Source organism: Fringilla coelebs (assembly GCF_963513975.1).
Source record: "Fringilla coelebs genome assembly, chromosome: 1".
In the NCBI taxonomy this organism is placed as follows: domain Eukaryota; kingdom Metazoa; phylum Chordata; class Aves; order Passeriformes; family Fringillidae; genus Fringilla; species Fringilla coelebs.
Window position 1 is genome coordinate 25,951,004 of NC_140028.1, and position 15,271 is coordinate 25,966,274.

Genomic DNA, 15,271 nt, shown 5'->3' on the forward strand with positions numbered 1-15,271 from the left:
AAAAAATATTAGCAGTTTTTCCTCTTCAGACTGAGCTAAAGAATACCTTTGGCTTTGAAAATGTAGCAAACCATAACAGCACAAGACAACAAATATAGAGGGAGGCAATCCAGTGTTCTTAGTCAACATGTATCTGACTTTTCTACATATACCTGTAAGTTCTCCCACTGATCTGGGCAGGCGTTAAAAAGCATACAAAACTAAGTACGAAAAATGGAAGCATATGATAGCTATGATGTGGTGCTGTTACTGCAAATGGCTGTCTTGAACAGAGTAAGTAAAGCCACTAGAAAATGTATGCATTGGTATATGCCCTGCTGCAGATACTGTATCAATTATAACATACTCTTTTAAGAATTCATGTCTCTATTCCATACACAAAAACTACAGATGCATATTACAACTAATGTTACAATAGAAGATACCTAAATGAATACACCTTACTGGTAAACCTGATACCTCGTGTCTGCTTTCTAATAATTTGTATCTAAATGTATATAAAAATATTTTATAAAACACTATAGAACAATTGCATAAAAATTCTCTGAGTGATCACAGCTGAAAGATTTTCTCTCTGAAAGGTAGATCTGTCATTACTGAATGTACTAAATATATATGGTATACAAAAGATCATCTATGAGATCCATTGGATAAAAAAGTAAAGGAGAAGCCACATTGTAGTTCATTTTGAATATGAGCAGATGAAACTTGCTATGCTCAATGGGTGGGCATCACACTTCACTCTGTTCACTGAACTTGCTGTAATTCTAAAATGAGAGAAACAGAAAAAAAAGGTATTAAAATGTTTTCCTAGAATATAATGTAAAATTAGGATATGAAGGAGTGCTTGCTTGAAAGTTCCACTAATATTTCAAAAAGTTATTTATGAGTAAAAAAAGTTATTTAAGATTAACTGCATAAAGTAATAGGCAAGTATCTTACCAATTTTTAAACATATAAATTAGAACAACACAACATTTTCATTAGAGCATGTAGATAAGAATATCTTTGCATTTCTAAACAGCAGCTGAGATGAAAATGGACCACTTACCTCTACCTTTCTGATAGTGGAAGACTATTTCATGCTATATGGGGAAGCTGAAATGTGAATCAGAACAAATCGCTTTCTGTTAGTCTCCAACTCCTTCCTCTTATTTTTTTCAATCCTATTCTGCCTATTCCATCACGTTCACACTCAAGAGTCCTACTGACCTCAGCACCTTAAAAATCACAGGAGGAGTACATAGACTACAGTGTACTGCTGCTATTGCAGTCACCCTGCCTTTTCACTCCTGTCCACCTTATCTTCAGGTGTTCAACACAATGAATGCATAAAAATCCCTGAAGCACATAGTGTGAATAGTCTGAAGATGCACCAACAGTATATGAAGACTGTTCATGATTCCATTTAAAATTTGAGGTTGCAACCAAGTCTTTCAGACTAAACTGCTAAGCCACTATGCAGAGATTTGACTTGCCTAGCAGCTCAGATAGAAACAAGCAATCAGTTCCATAAAAAGTGGCCTTTGAGTTTTAACTCCCCTTTTCATTATGAACATTTGTCCTGGTCTATCCATGTTCCACTTCCATAAAATGGGAATGCTGGTACATAACTATCTTACAAGAATGTTAGGAAAGTTAATAATGTGAATATAAAATGCAGACATTTTATAACACAACGATCATTCTAATTTATCTAATCAGACCCAGACAAAATATACAATAGCCAACCCCATTATTTTTGCCCTGCAGTTACCATTTCAACAAATTATCTTTTGTAGGACAACAACATAATGAAAAATGTTGAAAAGTGCTGAAGAGAACATGTTTTTCTGGTTAATTCATTGGACCAACTGTGCCAACTCACCTTAATCTGGATAAATCAATGGAAAGTGGTTTTGTCCATAGGCAAGTCTGATTTAATTAGTTAAATACAAAGTGAAGAACAAAAGACAAATGACCAAACCACAGACCATGATGAGTTTAATGTCTCTTGGAGAAGGCTCTGAGCCAGGCTCTAGCCATGTTTGAATCATAAATAAAACCACAGGAAAGCACATTGCTTTTAATGGACCCTCACTTTCACTGCCATGACAGTGGAAAAGGAACACATAGTTCAAGAGGAAACTCCAGGTTTACAATCTTTTTAAAAAGGAATGCAGGAATCATTGAATAAGTAAAGAGGTGTTCAAGTCTCCCTTCTCCCTCTTGCTCTCTCTTCTACCTTGTGCAATTCCCCTCTTTTCAGCAGTGAGCCAACACAGCATGGTACAATGCAGGGCAGAGACAAGACTTAAACCAAACCAGCTGGGGATCCAGAACTGTTTCAGTCAGACCAGTGCTCTGATATGTGAAGTAGCTCCAAGTATCCCAGGCTGAGAAACAGGAGTGTAGTTTCAGTAATGCAGAACTGGCTGTGAGTTAATTTGTCTCACTGAGAGGCTGTGTTAGGTGTTTCTAGATGACATAAATCTTTCCAGTGGAGAATGAGCCCAGATTAAAGCACTGCAACACAGCACCTCTGGATCTATTATAGAAGATCCTGACGTTGTGCAAAAGGAGATGTGGTGATGGGAAGAGAATGCTAGCAGCAAAAAATGGAAAACTGCATTCCTCAGCCTGAGGACTAGCTGTAGATTACAGACAGATAAAAGATTTCTACATAAAAGGTTCACTGGGTGAATAAGACTTTCCCAGACAAATTGCTGTGAGCATCCAAGAAGCCCTCCAGCTTCACCTGCTCCTGCTTTTAAGTCTTACCCTGTGAATCTGAATGGCATTAATTGCTGAAGAAATAGATTCAAAAAATACAGGATTTTCAGAGTCCAGATTTCCACCGTACTGCATTGCTTTTATCAAGGAACCTGCAATAAAACAAAACATGAGCACTGAGAAGGTAGTGAGGATATATAAACAATCATGTTAAAATTTTTACTGTAAGCTGATGCTTACCTTTGCAGTGTGCTAGCAACACATCGATGTATCTGTTTTTACAGTCCACGTAAATCTATGTTTGAAAACAAGAATTTTTTTTAAAAAAAACCTGTTTAAAATACCAACAGAGAAGAAAGTTCACAAAAAGCCCATATTCAAGGTAGGCAGAGCCCGGAGTGCTGCTGCAGCAGCTGTACTGCCAGCAGCCACCAGAGCGAGCCCTTCTATAATGCAAACATCACCAAGCCACATTTATTTCCTGCCACCTCTTCACAGTACTCTACAGCTCTGCTGAGAATTACAACTGAATTTGATTAATAAGTTTGCAATTTCTGACTGTATTTTTTAGGGGTATTATTTCCATTTCTCTTTTTTCAGCGTGTTTTCCCATGTTCTTACCATATGCTTACTACCAGTGTACACAGACAGGACTCAGACCTAGGAAACTTTGAGACTTATATCAAAAGAGAACCAAAACTATAATGCTGCATTCAGCAGTAAATTGTTCTTTATTCTTTCTTTGAAAGTGTTCAACTCCCCAGAGACAAAATATTAATAAGATAGAAAACAAAACCAAACAAAAAAAAAAGACAAAAAAAAAAAAAAAAACAAACCTCTAAAAGCAGAGTAGGGCATTTTTCTGCTAAATGGGGAATATCCAAAACAGTTACTGCTTCAAAAAATGTTTAAATTATCCATGTGAAGTAGAAAAATTCTAAGAGAGAAGATTCAGTGAGAACCCCATCAGAATATTCTATTTAAAAAAAAAAAAGCAAAAATCTTACTCAGTTCAAAAATTCTCCATCTCTGACTTCAGTGATGATCTTTTGGGAAGGAGTATAACAAGGACACGTTGAGCATGGTCCCTTGGTAGGCAGAGGTGCAACTTGGTTTTGGACCAATCGTTTATTCAGAGGCTGTCCTACCAACCTGTGCACTTCACAGCCAATGCCAGACTTACCTCTCACAAATTTGTCAAACATTTCTTTGACATAATTTGTAATTTGGAGGTCCCTAAGACCTTTTGAAAATCAGTTTCACAAGTTTTTTAACTAATACAATATCGAATGGCCTATATTTCAAAGGAATAGCTAATAGTCACTCCAACTATTATTTTTCCAATTTTCTTTTTCATTATATTCCTGCCTATATGTGTAGTTTTAATTTAAAATATTTTAAGGCAGCACTTACTTCATTGTGCAATCACTGCAGCAAAATGAGAAAATTGTTTGGGCAACAAGAGATCAGGGCCAAGACCCAGGTTCAAATCTAGTCCTTTATCTTACTCAGAAAAATTATGCAAACCAAGTCGTCCATACCCACTTAACTCTGTACTCACTACACAACTTTTAAACTCCAGATCTGATGGAAGTGTAAGAAACAGCTTTTGAACATAATTTTTATCCACTATATAGAGCTTCTTGTTATGTGGAACCATAGACTCATGGAATTGTTTAGGTTGGAAAGGACCTTTAAGATCATCGAGTCCAAGCACTAACTTGGCCTTGACAAGTACACCCCTAACCCATGTCTTCTCCCATGTTGCCCACAGGAGAAAGGATGCAGATCATGTTTTGACCTCTGGATTTGCAGATACTAGAATATTCAGATAAAATCTCAGAATTAAAGCTGAAACTTTAATGCAGTAAATTTACTCGTCTCTACAACTAACGAGAGGGTCAAATGTGACCAAAAACCAACTTAAAAAAAAAAAAAGGAAAAGTTCCAAAACTCCTCTTCATTACACTCTTCATTACATATAGATACGTAGATTTGCTCTGTTACCCAAAATATTTAGAAATATTTTAATGTAATTTTATATATAAACACAATACAATTTAACTCCAAATCTGTATTCGTCTTTTCTATGGATGAAAGATTTATCCAGTAACATAGGTGGAGTGACTAGTAGTTGGCCCCAACAACTCATATGTATAATTATAACATATACAGAATGTTTTTATTGTCATGAATACCTGAAGAAGCACGGAGACTCCAGTGTAGTCAAAGAAATTCAATCCACTGCAGTCTAATATCAAAACATGTCGCTCACTGTGACATGGCTGCACCAACTCACCTACACATTTGATATATGAAAACCTTTCATTAAAAGGAGAATACTCAAGAAGTGGGTATAAAAATGATGATAGCTCAACAAAATAAGCCCAAACTATCACAATAAAATTTTTATTGTTATGTGCTGGGGTATCAGGCAAGCAAATGCCATGTTTTAGAACAAATGAAGAACCTTTAGGGCAATGGAAAGAAGTGATGACAGACAGAATAGATTAATGGAGATATTTTAGGCAGCAATAGTGTCTCAAGAATTAAGCAATTGTTTCTTCAAATTTGAATTTCTCATTGAGTCCTCTACTCTTCTTTGGAAGATTTTTCATGATATAAACAGAAAATATATCTATTTTCCTTTTAAGTTCTGATATGATACTGATTTTCATAGTCCTGAAACACCTGCTTATGGTTTAACTTTATATTCACCCATAAGGAAGAAATGTATGTAAACTAGAGAATTTAATTTTCCTAAGGTTTTGCTATGCTGGTTTTGCTTGGTTTTTTTTTTTTTTTTTTAATACACAATTACATAAGGATGCTGGAGAAGAAAATTGTGTTGGTAAGATTTGTAAAATTCTTATACTCATTCTTCAACCTCAAGCCTTTGTGCTTAATCAAAACATACCCTGTTCTAAATGCATCCTGAACTAGCACATAGATAAATGATTCCTGGCTTTCATAAAGGAAAAGTAGGAAATAATGCACATCTAATTTACATTGTTCTGTGAACAAATGTTTGTTATCATAATGCACACAACCAAAAAAAAAAGAAAATATGAAGGAAAGGAATTCTGATTGTAAAGATGAGTTAAGATAAATGGCTTTGGCAGAGAAGAGGTAAAGATTTTATACTATTGAGGGGACTTAGAATTTCCCCATGATGTAAATTTATAATGGTGGTAATTCCTTTCCAACAGTAGTCTGAGAGCAAACACTTTTGGACTTGCATTTCCAGACATTTACTGTCTCTGTTATGTCCAACATACATGAATACAAACAAAAATATAGGATTTTAGTGGGAACCTCCTGAAAAATATTGTGATAGAAACACAGAAAGGGTTCATGTGATCTCCCAGGCTCAGTGCAATAATTCCCTGCTGCATCCTGAATTGTAGTAGAGGCTGCCTGGCCTCTAAATGGGGGAATAGGCAAAGACCTGCACCCTCTTTGGATCAGTGTCACGAGCCAGAGCAGCTGTTTCATTTGGTGCTGATACAGACAGTATTCCCCAAAGGGAGAAAGGAAAGATTCTGATGAAGACATAATTTTTTTTTCCATGTTTTCCTGGACAGCTGCCATTAGGCTTAAGGATTGTGTCCTCATGCTCCCATCCTTGAAAATTAAAGCTCAGCATTTTGCTTTTATTTTTAAAGGGATTTTGCTTTTTTCTCTGTTTGTTGTTGAAAAGACCCCATAAAGAATCACCATAGACTGGTTGATATAAGTAATGACAGCATAAGTAATGACCTCAAGGCAGGTCTTAGGCATTCAGAAAAGAGGGCTTGTGCTTTCTCATATTTTGTAATATGAGAAACCAGATAATCTTCGAGATGACTGAAATATGTACAGGTGAGATCTTCTCAAACATAATATTTTACAATATAGTCAATAAAATACAGTATAATCTTCAATAACTATTTTCATAGGTTGCTATTCTACAGCAGAGCATTCTGTCACCCCCAAGTTAACTAAACACTGTAGTACTATAAAAATGTCCTGAGTCTAGTTAACAAATGCAAACATTCGGACAACAGCCTCCAAATCAGATTTTCTACTGTGGCTTTAATGCTTATAAGTGTTTTAAAAAAACACTGTTTTAATTCTATCCACAATGAAGTCATCTGTATAAAGTATCCACTGCAGAAGGTTGCTGCAGCTCTCCCATGGGAATGTATGTTCTCTGGTTTGATTTAAGTCCTACAAAATGTGGAAAGAGTGGAGTTTCCAGCTTAATCCTTAATTGAAAGAAAACCTCTAGGGGTTTTTATTATATATTGTATTATATACTGTATGATATTGGTGGTTATCGTGTCACTAACAATTCAGTTGACATTTTCTGAGATTTTCTCCTATGTGTCTTTAAAAATCAAAAAGATTTAACATGGTTCTAATCTTACTTTTACTTTTTCATACTAACATTCAAATCTGCATGCAAAAAACCCCAAGACCAGAGCCTAGCAAAACAGTCTCTTCAGCCTGGTCTGAAGATCAGTCAGGCAACAATACAGGAAGTGTTTCCCCCACTGTGTACCTGTCTCTTTACAGGCACACTCATCCCAGTGCAGTAAGCAGGGACACTGAATCAGAGGATGGTTTGGGTTGGAAGGGACCTTAAATCATCTCATTCCAGCCCCTGTGTGACGGGCAATGAGACTTCCACTAGAACCTTCCACTCCTGTAAAAAAGGCATTTTCAAGGGGTTCCCTGCTTTTGAAATCTTACAACGTCTGTCAAAACCAGAATGAATTACAGGATTTATTAGGCCAAGTTTAGCATAATTTAATGCTGTTTAGCATTCATGCTTTCTTGAATGTTTGGTCTTACTGAAAATATATATTTCCACAAAACTTGTGTGCACCTAGAAATATATAGAAAAATGTAGAACTCTTTTGCACACTTACATCCATCTTGGTTTTAACACCATTTGTAGATAATAAACTCACCATGGCAACTTCCATTGGAAAATGAACAGAGCAACGTGTTCTGCTCACACTGAAATAAAAGCAGCAAATTATTAACATACCAAGGAAAACCAATCCATTGCACAGTAAAGAGAGAAAATCAATGCAATACATAAGAATTCTGTTTCTCAGTACCAAAGTAATTCATTCTCTCCAAATTCATGTCCTATGCAATAGCCTTTTGGATGCATAATATTTTCTGGTAGAACTTTAGAAGAATACTGAGATATCTGCTCAAACTGATATTTACATTTCTTTTTAGCTGGCTCAGCCTTTGTCAAGTTATGATTCACTAGAAAGCATATTTTGGACACAGTACTTTTGGGGAAGCGGGGGTTACTTAAGAAGTGGTCAAAAGATGGGAAAAATATTCTTGACAAGAAAAATTCTTGGCAGTGATTTTATAAGATTACCTTTTGATTAACTTTCTACTTGTTGCAATCTCATCTGCTCTGCTAATATTTTAGTAAGAACATTTTTGATGTGTAAATTTATTAAAGAATTACATTTATCTGGATAATTTTTATAATGGTTATTTCAATACGTAAGTTCTCAGTAGAAACATGAATTAAAACCAGAAACAGAGCACAGAAACAAAAGTGAAACTGCATTTTTTTCACACTCATTATGTGCTACAGAAAGACATTTACTCAACAACAAAAAAATTTTTAAAAAAGCAGCACTGTGTTTCAGGCAGCTGTACTGCTGAGTACCTTACATAAGAGACAAAGGATAAAATCTCTTTTTTAAGTAACGTACAAATTAACTTATTAAATTGACTCAAATTAATTCAATGGAAATCCTAAGTAATTTCTCTCTGTTTGGAGGCTTTTTATCATACTAATCCAAATCAGTCAGCCTAGCAAAACCAAGGGAAAAAAGGATCACATTTTCTGAGCTGAATTTCCACCCATTAAGCACATATGGGTAGCACAACTCTTTGTCAAAGGACAGCAGAGGTGGTAGACACATGTTGCTGTCTTAATAACCCATCTAAGACACAGCTGAGATTTTCTGAGCCCAGTTTGCCAAACTGGATGAAATTGTATCATATTGAAATGTCTTCATGGCACTGATAGAAAAATTATAATTTATTTTTTCCCTTTTAGGAAGTGTTGCAGGAAGTTGCAGTAGTTATGTGCAGATGAACTTGGAAAAGGCTATACTTACAGGGATATTCTCCAAAATTGTGATATACCTAATTTGTATACTGTTTCTTTTTCTAATACAATCAGTGCAAAAGAGAAAAAAGAAACTATACCATTGAGCAAAAAAGTAGTCACTTTCATCCTAATTCTCCCAAAATTATTTATAGTTAGAAATGAAGTGTCCATCTTTCTGGGACTTATCTCCAGGAAAAAAAAAAAAAAAAACCACATTTTATTCAAACATATTTGTAGCTACTCATTGTCTTTCTAAAATCCCACCCTTATATCAGCTGAGACAATGTAAATTCTTCTAGAAATTTTTGAGTTTTGGTTAAGTGCTTTATTGTCTCTTACAGGATCACATGCAGAAATAGAAGGGATATTGTTTTCAAGTAATAATATGAAAATAGTCCATATTGAATCTGATTGAGATTAGGATTAGCTTTATTCTAAATGAATAATTTCTAATGTTGCTTTTTTATACTTTCTTTTATGCTTTTTTATGTTTCAGTACCTGGTTGCATTCTCTAAGAAATGCAAGGAAAGCAAACACGATCTTCAAGCCGGTCATGGTGATTACTGAAGTGTAAAGCACATCCCACCTTGTTTACAATATCACATACCTGGTTGCTCATGCCATCCTTCTGGATTATCTTTAACAGGTCAGCGTGAAATTTTCTGGCATTCAAAAAGACTAACGGGCTGTTGACTGAAACTATTTTTACCTGCTTTGGTGATTCCTGGGGAATGAAATAAACATAATGCTGAGCAGTTCATCGTGGACTTGGAGAACAAACCCCAGACTCATTTCTTTAAAAAACTGAAAATACCTGTAAATTAACCTAGGAGGAGCTTTGGATTGTGAGAATGATTTAACAGATAATTCTATTGATCAGCCCTCACACATAATTGAAGTAAGAATGGAAACACTAGTAATGTATAATGAGAATTATCTATAATATAATTTAGCATGAAAAAAATCATACACATTATGAGGCATAATGCTAAGAACTATTAGCTAACAATTATAATAGCTCTATTTTAGTTGGTATGATCCCCAAACATAGACAAGGTAACATTTGCAGACAGGGAATTTATTTTATTAGACAAATGCATCTTGAAAAAAGTACACAAGGATTTAGGGTAAACACTGCTGGTGGTTTGGGGAAAGCTGGCAATATGCATCTTGGTCATCTGAAGATGACCTTAGTAGAGAGACAGTTCTCCATGAAAATACTTAATGGATCCAGATCAACCTTGAGTGGCACATTTAAAGCTTTACCATCACATTTCTAAAACCAACGCAATAATCTACACAAGAGCTCTCCGTTGCCCTTGAGCCTGTCTCTGCACTTCACTAAATAAGCTACAACCAGCTTACCAGCACCTTCAGTCAGACTGTGTAGCTCAAAACATAAATGTTACACAGCAGAACAATTTTGGAAGGACACCAGATAGTGTTCTGAAACCCCCAGGTACAAGTGGGAGACCTTTTGCACAAAACAAGTGCTATTTCTCTCACTCTTAAGGTGTACATATAAAACATCTTCAAAAGCCAGTAAGAAAATTAATATTTATATATAAATATGTTGGACAGCAGTAAGACATGCTTAAAGACTTGTTTTGTAGGGGAACTTCTGCAGAAGTTGCTTCTACTGAACTCCCAATCTTCCACAGGTTGTGTGACAGTGGAAGCAAAAATCAAGAATTTGCAAGAGAATATAGGCCAAAAAATACTCTTTCTTCCTAACAAAAGTCATGCAACAGGTCACAGTCAAAGGTCACAGTCAAATACAAGTAAGTGGAGCTGACATGGACCATTTTTTAGGTAGTTAAAAATTGTTTGGGATTGCATTGAAGATATGCAGTTTTCCCAACAGACTTTCAAGCAAAACAGAAATGGAACCACAAACCACATAAACTATCTCCTTATTGTAGGCTGCTATTCAGATTCTGGGAATGAGATGATCTCTCAGACACCACCACAGTGACCATGAAATAAAGGAAACATTTCAAACATCCCAAACTGAGGCAAAGAGCCCCAGACTATGTGTAGGGACTTTGCGCAATTTACCTATGGATGTGATTGCAGTAAATACCACAAATGAGTTTTGCCACAGTCACACATATGTCAGTTTGTATGGAATAGAGCTCTAAAATAAGGGCAAAAGAAAGCATGGCATATGCTTGAATGGAGAAATGCTCAGACATCCCACAGATTCCCACAAAAATGATGCTGTACACAGCTTGGTGTAGAGACAAGTGGACACTTCAGTGCCATGGCAAAGTAGAAAATAAAAGATAAGGAAAAAAAGGAAGACTGATGTGCAAAAATCAAATCCTGTGATGATCAAGCTTCCATAAGTACAAGGTCCAAAACTTGAAAGGCTCAAATCATAAGGCCAGATCAAGCAGATGGCAGACTCGGGTATAATTTCTGTCCAGAATGGACAAGGTCAACTGTGCCTAAATTTGACCAGCCAGCTATTCCTGGCTCTGGTTTGACTCTTTGTTAACAAGAACTGCTCAGAGAAAAATGAAACTTCCTCTTTGTTGGGTCCTTGCTAAGAAAGCAGGAAATTTATCTCACGTGTCTGTTCCTGCCACCCTCGGAAGGCCTGGGGCGTTTGCCCCGCGCACTCTGCACAGCGCTGCCTCTGCTCGGTGCGAGTTCAGCGCCAGGGAACGCTTGGGATGAAATGTGTTTCACATAAGCTTCTAAATACCCTTTGATTTTTTCCACATTAAAGTGTCTTTTCTCATATTGATGAAATAAGCCCTATAAATGCACAGACCTTAATGGCAGGGTAGATCATTAAGCTTGCATATTTTCGTGTTTAAAAGTCCTGTTGTTTGTGTCTAATCTGTTACTTACCAGGGAAACTTGGATCAGTCTAACATCCATACATTAAAAATTACCCTAAATGCCTGCTGCAACCCAGTGACTCTAAATTCAATTAAAGGCATATTTTCCTTCTTTGTTTGGTGTAATAGCTCTTGAGCAATTTGCTTCTCTAACATAATGTTATTTTCCCCACTGTCTGCAGACACTAGTTTGTTATTAGGTTACTGGCATTAATCTTACTGAATTTGGGGGGAAAAGAGCAGGGGACCAGTAAGCTTAAAAAAAAAAAAAATAGGCATTTGTACAAAGTGCTTCATCAACTGAAATGAAAAATAGCAGGCAAATCAAATTTTGGTTACCCATCTCTGACAAAGTTACTCCAACATTTTTATTAAGAATGAAAAGTGATATAAAGTGATATAAAGTGATAAAGAAGTGTTGAGGCTTGTCCAGCCTCAACAACAGTGTTTTTCATTCACATTTCAGAGTCCTCCCCATTCTTATGCACCTTTCACATTCCAATGTTTCACAGCATGCCAAAGCAGTAAATGCCCTTGAGCCCGCGGAAGTTCAGATTTTTAGCTCAAGATAGCTCTGATGGAAGACATTTGCCAGAAATAATAAATTCTTTAAAGAAGATCTGCCTAATGGTGGAGCACTAACTGCTGAGCATGTAGTTTACTGATCCAGAAGACCCTTCATCAGCACTAAGAAGGGAAAAAGGACACAGGAGAAACTGCCACAGTGAGAAGGCAGGATGTCCTGGTGATGGGGCTCTGTGCTGAGAGGACACATGGTTCTACTTCTCTCTTGGCTGCTGACCTACCATTTCATCTTGGAGGAGGGAGTTCACCTCCCTGGGTCATTACCCTTCTCTTCTTACCACAGACCTGAGCAAAAAGCAACTTTGATGATAATTGCAATGAAAATAACCAAAAGAATCTGACTGGTTGGTTGAAGTTTGTAAGAAGCCAGATTTAAAAGGCACAGCCTTTGGGAGAGATTATTCCATCCATTTTTCATGTGCACAGGGTGATGAAATTTGTGAAGCAGTCTGTAACAATTTTGTGGTGCTACCCCTCTTTGCCCAGCCTCGTGGTGTCCTCTTGGACAATCTGGTCATGAGGGGTTGGTGAGAGAAATGGTTACAGAAAAGAGATTGGGGATGATAAAAATACCAAAGGACTTTTAGGAAAAGTGATAATAATACAGAGACTGCTATTGTCTGCTCAGATTGCCCTTGCCATTCCTGGCAAGATATTTCCTTAAACTTAGGAATTAGGAAACATTGAGAAAGAGCAATTCATAACTAAAAATGACAAATTAACTAAGATAGATAAATCTAAGAGGACTTGCCTAACTTCCCTTTGCAGACAAGCATCAGAACCATGAAAATATTCAAGTTTCTGATGGCCAACTATAATATTATTATATTATCCTGGCTTTAGATTTCAAGTGGTCATATCATAAAAGCATTCCCTTGACTCCCTGATTACAATCTGGTAACTAATTAGAGAAAACAAATCTGAATTAGTGAAAAATACACACAAACAGAAAGTTAAAAAAGAAATTAACTTACACAATTATCTTCTGCTTTGTATTTGTATTCCACCTCTTTCATATTTTTCAAATTCAGTGTCTTTGCTCTGTAATCAATTACATAGAGAAAAATCTGTACATTTAATCATTAGTAATCTTGAGCAGAAACAAAAAGACACACAGCCCAAGCTACAGCATAGCAGTTTAAAGGTCCAACAATGCAATCTGTATTTTTGTGATTACTGGTGATTGCTTATCTTTCCTGATAATCATCCACTTAAAGAGCAAAAAGCTCATTTTAGAATTGTGAGATCACTTTGAAAATATGAATAATTAAAATCTCTTGTGAAGATTATTTTAATTTTAATTTTCATTTGCTGGGCAGAGCTACTTTCAAGTCAAGGTAGCTCATATATAATCTATATCTTCAAAAGTAAAGAAATTTAATTAATATTTTTTACCTGCAAAATCATATTGTAAGGAAAGGGAAAATAAATATGTAGAACAGCTGTGGGTCATGAAAAACAAAGATATTTTATTTGTCATTGAAATTGACACATCTTTACATGATGAAGCAGAACATTGCACTCTAGCTATCAAGATGGGGGACTTACTGGAAAGCACTAGTATTCCTTTGCTCTCTACAGAGAGAAAAGAGAAAATTGCCTTGGAAAGGGAGCTCACTGTTAGGATCTTCTGATTCAACATGTCATTCACAGGAACACATCTACCTGCAGAAGACTATGGAACTGTCAATCCTCTGAGACAGATGCACCAATATACAAGGAGTATTTGCAGGTATTGGGGCCAGATAAATGAGCCTTGCAAACATCAGCTGTTCTCTCATCTTTGCATAAATGAAGCTGTAGCTGCTGCTGCTTTTAAGACACTCTGATACATAACATGTACCACATCCAGTACTCTGACATCTGAACAGAAACTTTACAATAAATAATCTATGGTATTTTCCTTGCTTCACTTCTGCTCATGACTGCATGGCTTACTACACATTATCTTGTTAACCCCATCTGTGCCATGCCAGTTTTAAGGCTGCTACCTTGTTCAATGCCTTTACATGCTATGGGTAATCATGTGCAGCTTTACTGAACACAGAGATCACTGGGAAGAGTCTTATTTACATTAATAAGTGCAGGTTCAGACTGAGGTCTCCACTAGATCAGGCTCTTTTGTGTTATGTATCCATCCCCTTCTGCTGTTGAAGAACCTCTAACATCCAGGCTCAGGACAAGGACAAAAACAACAGGAAAACTTGCCTTTTGCTTTACTACAGAATTTACCAAAATTTTAGTTTGTTGAGTAGCACAGTGTTATCACAAAAGTACTGGTTAATTCAAGCAGAAGCAATCTCCCATCATTTTTAACTGCCTTGAAATTTTGAACTACTTTCACGCTGGTTCTTTAACTTATTTTGTGAGAATAGAGCTGTGCACAAATGTCTAACACCATTAACTTTAACAAGCATTTAATCGAGCTGTCTATATTGTGCTTAATTTCAGCGGGATTCAATGTTCATGCAAACAACTGCATGCAAGCAGCAAGTCATTTCCAGGACTGGTGAGCTGTGAATTAATTCTGTAGCACTAATCAATCATGAACCTCAGCTATATTTCCCTTTATGATCCAAAGTAGCAACTGTAATATATTTAATTTAAAAAAAATGCAAACCAAAACAAACAAAAAAACCCAAACCAAAACCAAAAAAGAACAAAAACAACAACTTCTGATGGCTCTAGTTTATTTGTCCAGACTTTTCTAAGTCATGCACAGAACTTATACATCTTGTTAGACATTAGAATAGTTGTAGAGTTATGTTTCATTAATCTATATTAGCAGTGCAATTGTCAGCTACCAATTCCTGTGCAACATAGTACCTAGGAGTTTATAAAGGCTCTTAGTTACTAAAGCTTGCCAGACATACTTTTTCCTTAAGGAGCAAATAAATATCTAATGCAAAAAAATATTATTAATCTTCAAGTTGATTTTATGCTACCTTCACATAATGAATCCTAGAGATGTGTAATAATAAGAGAAAT

General features: G+C 36.1%; 1 protein-coding gene across 1 annotated transcript in view; it reads right to left on the reverse strand.

Annotated features, from left to right (window-relative positions):
* Positions 1-731: 731 nt before the first annotated feature.
* The window catches only part of SLC26A7 (solute carrier family 26 member 7), a gene marked incomplete at both ends in the record, with an annotated part of 65,788 nt that continues 51,248 nt past the window's right edge, over positions 732-15,271 (reverse strand). The window contains 7 exons of the mRNA XM_084202172.1: positions 732-767; positions 2,761-2,864; positions 2,953-3,007; positions 4,911-5,011; positions 7,668-7,716; positions 9,457-9,573; positions 13,258-13,324. Coding sequence (XP_084058298.1) covers positions 732-767; positions 2,761-2,864; positions 2,953-3,007; positions 4,911-5,011; positions 7,668-7,716; positions 9,457-9,573; positions 13,258-13,324 — 529 coding nt within the window. The remainder of the gene's footprint in view (positions 768-2,760; positions 2,865-2,952; positions 3,008-4,910; positions 5,012-7,667; positions 7,717-9,456; positions 9,574-13,257; positions 13,325-15,271) is intronic.